The sequence below is a fragment of the Urocitellus parryii genome, chromosome 2 (assembly GCF_045843805.1).
Source record: "Urocitellus parryii isolate mUroPar1 chromosome 2, mUroPar1.hap1, whole genome shotgun sequence".
Lineage (NCBI taxonomy): Eukaryota > Metazoa > Chordata > Mammalia > Rodentia > Sciuridae > Urocitellus > Urocitellus parryii.
This window is the reverse complement of record NC_135532.1, coordinates 101,992,529-101,998,313: the sequence shown is the minus strand read 5'-3', so window position 1 is coordinate 101,998,313 and position 5,785 is coordinate 101,992,529. Positions and strand designations below refer to the sequence as shown.

The window sequence follows — 5,785 nt, the reverse complement described above, 5'->3', positions numbered from 1 at the left end:
TCCAGAGTTTCTAGTGAGAAATGTGATGAGGACCTTGTGGGGAAATGATGATGAACGCTCCCTCCCTCCCTCTCAACCCCATAGGTGTTAATGCCTAGCTCTAGAGTGTCTTAGGCAGCAGAGGGTTTTGTTACAGCATCCCAGTGTAGGTGAAGTGCCACCCCATCCCTTGGACCCCCAGTCACTGTGAGTTGGAAGAAAGGGGAATTGAATACTTTGAGTGTCTATGGATGAGGTCTTTAAAAGCTGAAAGTTCTTATGGATCTTCGAGACCATGGAAGCATCCTAGTGGTGTTGGACCCTAAACAGGCAAATATCCGCCTGTGGAACCCAGGGAGACAAAAGCCTTCTGGGGTCTTTTCTTCTTATCACAGAAGTCAAGAGGTCCTGGAGACCCCAAAGTGGGATGACCCCTGGGGGCTATATCCTGGCGCCACTGGGTCATTTCTTGCTCCTACCTCAGAAGGAGCCACTGTGAGGTGATCCCAAAACACCTGCTATAGAAGTGCGTGGCTGTGAGTGGGTGTTTGTCCATGAGTACAGGAAGCTCTGTGGGACTCCCAGATAGATAGCAGTGTTTGGTGGTTGATGGTTGTTGTTGTTGTTGGTTTGCTATTGTTTTTTTGATTTGGGTGTTTGTTTGCTTGTTTGTTTTGTGTTTTGCTTTTCTGTTGTTGTTTTTGGTGTTCCCTTTGGGTTTGTTATTTTCTCTTTTTAGCTAGCATCCTTAGTTGGTGTTCCGGTTCAGGGATGCGCAGAGAGAGTAGTGAGAATAGAGTAGAGGCGCAGGGGCCCAGCTCCTGCTACCAGAGGGCCCTGACGGACCACTACCAAGTCCTGAGTGCCATTGGGGAGGGGAGGTATGGGCAGGTGGTACTAGCCCGCCATCCCCTGACCCGGACAGAGGTGGCATGAAAGTGGTGCCAAAGACAGAGAGGAAGGAGCGCGTGCTATGTGAACGGGAGGGGTTGATGGCTCTGGAGCACCGAAACATGATCCAGCTCTTCCAGGTCATTGAGACCCCAGACAACATGTACCTGGTCATGGAGCATGCAGGTGGGGGACCTCTCCAACATCACATCCCACAGCCTGGTGGCCTTCCAGAGGAGATGCTCCGCAGAGTGTTCAGGGCGATGGTGCGTGTCCTGCATCACTGCCACCAGCAGGGCTTCGTGCACCTCGACGTCAAGCCACAGAACTTCCTGGTGGATACCAGTGGCCACCACCTCAAGTTCATCGACTTTGGCCTTTGCATGAGTTTCACGCCTGGGCAGAAGCTAAAGGAGTTCCGGGGCACGCTCCCATACTGCGCCCCCGAAATCCTGAAAAGGAAGGAGTTCGAGGCCCCCCCCCCCCCCCCCCCCCCGCGGACGTCTGGAGCCTGGGCGTCACCCTGTATTTTCTCCTCACTGGGAAAAGGCCATTCAGGGCGAGCACCAAGAAGAGTCTGCGGAGGCGGATCTTGCAGGGAAGCTGCCACATCCCGGGGCACGAGTCCCAGGGAGCGCGCAGCCTCATCCTGCAAATCCTCAGGGTGGACCCCAGGCAGAGGCCCACCCTAGAGCAGATAATGGGGCACCCGTGGCTGAGCCAGGCTGAGGACCCCTCACCCAGTCGTCCCAGCCAGCCACTCCCCAGGCAGCAGCCAGACCCCGCCATCCTGACCCTCATGTTCGACATGGGTTTCGACCCCTGTACTGCCTGGTTGTCCCTGGCAAATCGCCAGTTTGATGAGGCCATGGCCACTTACCTCCTCCTCCAGCACCAGAGACGCCAGGGGGCGGGCTGCGGGCTCTGGGCCAGGAAGCCTGTGGGTCTGGGGGTGGTTGGGCCTCGCCCAGGACTGGGTGCAGGTCCTCCCAGTGTCCGCCCCAGCAAGTGCCCCAGTGAGCCTGCCCTTGCCTTGCCCTGTGAGCAGCAGCGGCCCCAGGAGGCCTGGCCCTCAGGGCAGAATGGCACTGCGCCAAGTGCCAGCGTGCCCGCCATTCCTCTCCGCTTCCTCCACGTGAGGACACCCCCTCCCAGTGCAGCCCCTCAGCAGGACCCGGGGCCCCAGTGGCGAATGTACCTCAGGCCCAACCCTCGAGCCTGGGTGGCAGAAGGCGGCAGCTCAGCCTCCCAGGATCTGTCCACTGGGCAGGCACAGGAGAGAAGCAGGGGCTGGAGTGGGCTCACCAGGAGGATGGCCACCTGCCTGCGCCAGCTCTGCTGCTGCGTGCCCTGATTCCAAGGGCCCGGGGCCCAAAGAAGAGTGGCTCCGATGGCTGGAGGCCACAGACCCCCTAGGTTCCTCTTAAGAGTGGCCCCAGGGCACGTGCCCTTGTGAGACAGGGGGGCCAGTGCACAGCCAGAAGACCCCAGCAGGTCTGAGCATCCTGACATTGTGACGCGGCCACCTGTCAGGAAGCGGACACCACAACAGCTTCGGAAGTGAGGCGTGTCCACTGGCTCAGGCTTCTCCATGCTGATTCCAGCCAGGAGCTCCTCTGGATCCACCGGGACTCTCCTCTGCCCCCACCTGCCAGCGACATCAGAGACACTTTCCCCTCAGACTCTTCCCCCTGCCCTGCTCTTCTATGCTGTAGCAGAGTTGGTCTTAATAAATTTCTGTTTCTCACAGATTGTATAATAAGATTGATGTTGAAATGATTTATTGGAAAAAGAAAAAGAAATTTAATGTAGGAGGAGGGAGGAGGAAGAAGAAAAAAGAGGGAGCCCTTAGGAAAAGAGCAGGTGCCGGGCAGCCATCCTGTCCAAGGTCTGGACTGAGGTGCCTCCCTCTCCTGTTCAGTGTACTTGAGACTCCTGCCCCTTGAGCCAGTGCACAATGGGACTGCAACACCTTGGGCCAGTGTAGATGGGGACTCTCTTGCCTTAAGTCCAAAGTTGAATGATTTGGCCATAAGGAATCCTGCTCCCGTCTTCAGGCCCCTTTCTGAGGTGTGTGGAGAGGGTGGGTGGCAGCTGTTGGAGAAGACACATGTTTCAAGGCGTTGGAGACTCAAGAATGTTTTGTGTCATCATCTCCCTATACCTGTTTGCATGCAAGTGAGAGGTGGGTCAGAGGGCATGGTTGGGTCTGTTGGCAGGGGTGGCTGTGGCCTTCACCTTATACCATGCAGCCTCTATAGCCCAAATCTTTTTCTGGTGGCTGCTAGGGATCAAGGAGTGTGAGCATAAGTTCTTTGTGGACTGGAGATACTAAATTGTCTCTGGGTTGTTACTTTCATCAAAGTCAAATGCACCCATGTGGAATTACTATTCTCTTTGGGTTCTAGTAATGTTGAATTTTGTACAATGATTCATGCCCTATTAAAGTGTGGCAAACCTTGAGGGCATTTTTGTAGAGGGTGGCTTGGTTGTTTGGGTGAGTGATAGTTCACAACTCAGAGGAGGGTTGAGTAGCCGTCCAGAAAACAATGTTTCTTGCCCAGGGATTAGAAAATTTAAAATTTGTTAAGATTTTAAAATCATACAATTTCATCTTCAGATTAGTTGCAATCCATAAAAACCCAGTTGATATCTTTATCGAAATTAAAAGTTTTTCTAAAGTTCAATGTATCCAGAATAGCTAAAATCATCTTCAAAAGAAGGAGAAAAGTGGAGTCAGACTTTTTGATTTAAAAGCTTATTGTAAATCTATAATATCACAGTGGTTTACAGCTTCAGAATAGACACAGAGATCAATTGAATTGAATTGAGAGTCAGAAACATTTCCTTATGTTATGGCCAACGGATGTTTTAATCAGGGAAAAATAGTCTCCAACTACTGGTGCTGGGACAACTGGATATCCATATATGAGAGAATGAAGTTGGAGAATGAAGTTGGATCTGTACCTCACACCACATACAAAGATAAACTTAAAATGATCAAAGAGCTAAATAGAAGAGGTGAAAATAGGAAACTCTTAGAAGAAAACAGCCATTAATTTTCATTACCTTGGAATAAGTATATAGTTTCTCAGTATGACATTAAAAGAATATTTACCACATAAAAATACTAAATAAAGGTACTGTGTCCATCTACAACTATAAAAATTAGAAATAAATATTTTAAAAAGTATAAGCAACAAGTGAAAAACAGAAATTGGTCTATCTATGTTGAGGTTAAAATTTTGTGTTTCAAAGGACATCAAGAAGGAGAAAAGATACCTGAGTGTCATACTGTGAGAAGTCATCTTACTTATGAATTTGAAATCAAAATTTCTGATGGGAGAATGGAGTTTAAACTAAAGGAAGAGATACTGCCAGTCCTTCTTGGGGAATTTCTGCATGACTTTCTGGTGAGAGGGAAGATGGCCATGTTTTAAAACACTTCTGAGAAAGTTCCTGTGTAAGGATCGTGTTTTCCAAACTAAAGTGTTTATGTACATGAACTGAAAAAAGGTTTTCTGTCTGACTTTTGATTAGTTTAGGAAAAAATTTAAGTATAAAATTAAATGATTTTGGCTAATGTATGTAATAAATTAACTTCATGATGACACGGCATTGAGATGAAACCCCTGCCTGGGAAGCAGATGGATTGATGGCTGTGGAAGTTTTTCACTTGCCCACCAGCACAGGCTTTATCTGAGCCAACATTCAGTATCAGGATAACACAGGGCTCTGTTTCCTGCTCTCAGGAATCAGGAGGTGAGGCAAGAGGGCAAACAAGGTGGGGAAGGCTGGTTTCTGTTTGACTAGCTATAAGCCTGCTTGGCTTTCTGCCACTTCCCAGTATTCAACACCCAAGCTACATGTTCACCTTTGGGTGCTTTTGTTCAGGGGAGATGAATATCTACATAAGGGGTCTCTGCATCATGGAGGAACCTACATTTTCCTTCATTAAGGTTTCCTTTAAATTTTAGTATTTATTTTTTCTTATATTACAAAAGTAATATAAAATGGTAAGAGAAAAGTGAAAATAAATTTAACTATTCAAAAGAGGGGTTAATTGATGGACCATAGAGGATTTTTCAGAGTAGTGAAAACTACAGTTTGATATTAAAATGATATGTATATGTCATTTTGTATTTGTCACATATATATTATTTATGTTGTACCCATACAATGTACAACACCAAAACAATGGAGGAAGCTGTGAATGTGAGGGGTGTCAGGGCACTGTATGTGGGAAACCTCTATACCGTCATCTCAATTTGCTGTTAACAGTAAAAGTCTAGCAAAAATAAATAAATACATAAATAAGTTAAAAGGAAGAATAAAAAATCCCCATGTCAAAAAAGCATAGAGATAAACTGTGATTCAACCTCTAAGAGTTACCATTGTTAAAAATTTGTCTTTATTTACCTCTAGCCTTTCTTCCCTGAATATTGTACACGTTTTACATAATTGAAATCAGACTGCACATACAATTTTTATCAGGATTTTTTCAATTAACTTTATGTTTAATAAAAATATTTTATTACTTCATCGAAAACTCATTGCAAGTACATTTTACCATGTAGATGTATCATTGCAAATACATTTTATCATGTAGATGTACCATGTTTGTTTGACTTATTCCCCTAGTGTTGGATGTATAGGTTGTTTCCAGTGTTTACTTTTTTGAAGAAATGGTGCATATTAATTAAATAAAATAGGAAGTTTCACTGTGACATATTTGTATATCCATATAACATAATTTGATAAATTTTATTTCTTTTTTTTATTGTTGGTCGTTCAAAACATTACATAGTTCTTAATACATCATATTTCACAGTTTGATTCAAGTGGGTTATGAACTCCCAATTTTACCCCGTATACAGATTGCTGTATCACATCAGTTACCCTTCCATTGATTGAC

General features: G+C 46.2%; 1 protein-coding gene across 1 annotated transcript; it reads left to right on the top strand.

Moving 5' to 3' along the window:
• The first annotated feature begins 911 nt into the window (after nt 1-911).
• LOC144253392 (sperm motility kinase 2B-like) lies at nt 912-2,224 on the top strand. Its single transcript, XM_077795495.1, has 2 exons — nt 912-1,336; nt 1,420-2,224. Exons 1-2 carry the CDS (start codon nt 912-914, stop codon nt 2,222-2,224), a joined length of 1,230 nt encoding a protein of 409 aa, XP_077651621.1.
• Nucleotides 2,225-5,785: the final 3,561 nt, after the last annotated feature.

Coding starts and splice junctions, on each gene's coding strand:
- LOC144253392 (XM_077795495.1), top strand. CDS start 912: ATGAAAGTGGTGCCAAAGACAGAGAGGAAGGAGCGCGTGCTATGTGAA. Junction 1,337..1,419: donor GAAATCCTGAAAAGGAAGGA/GTTCGAGGCCCC, acceptor CACTGGGAAAAG/GCCATTCAGGGCGAGCACCA.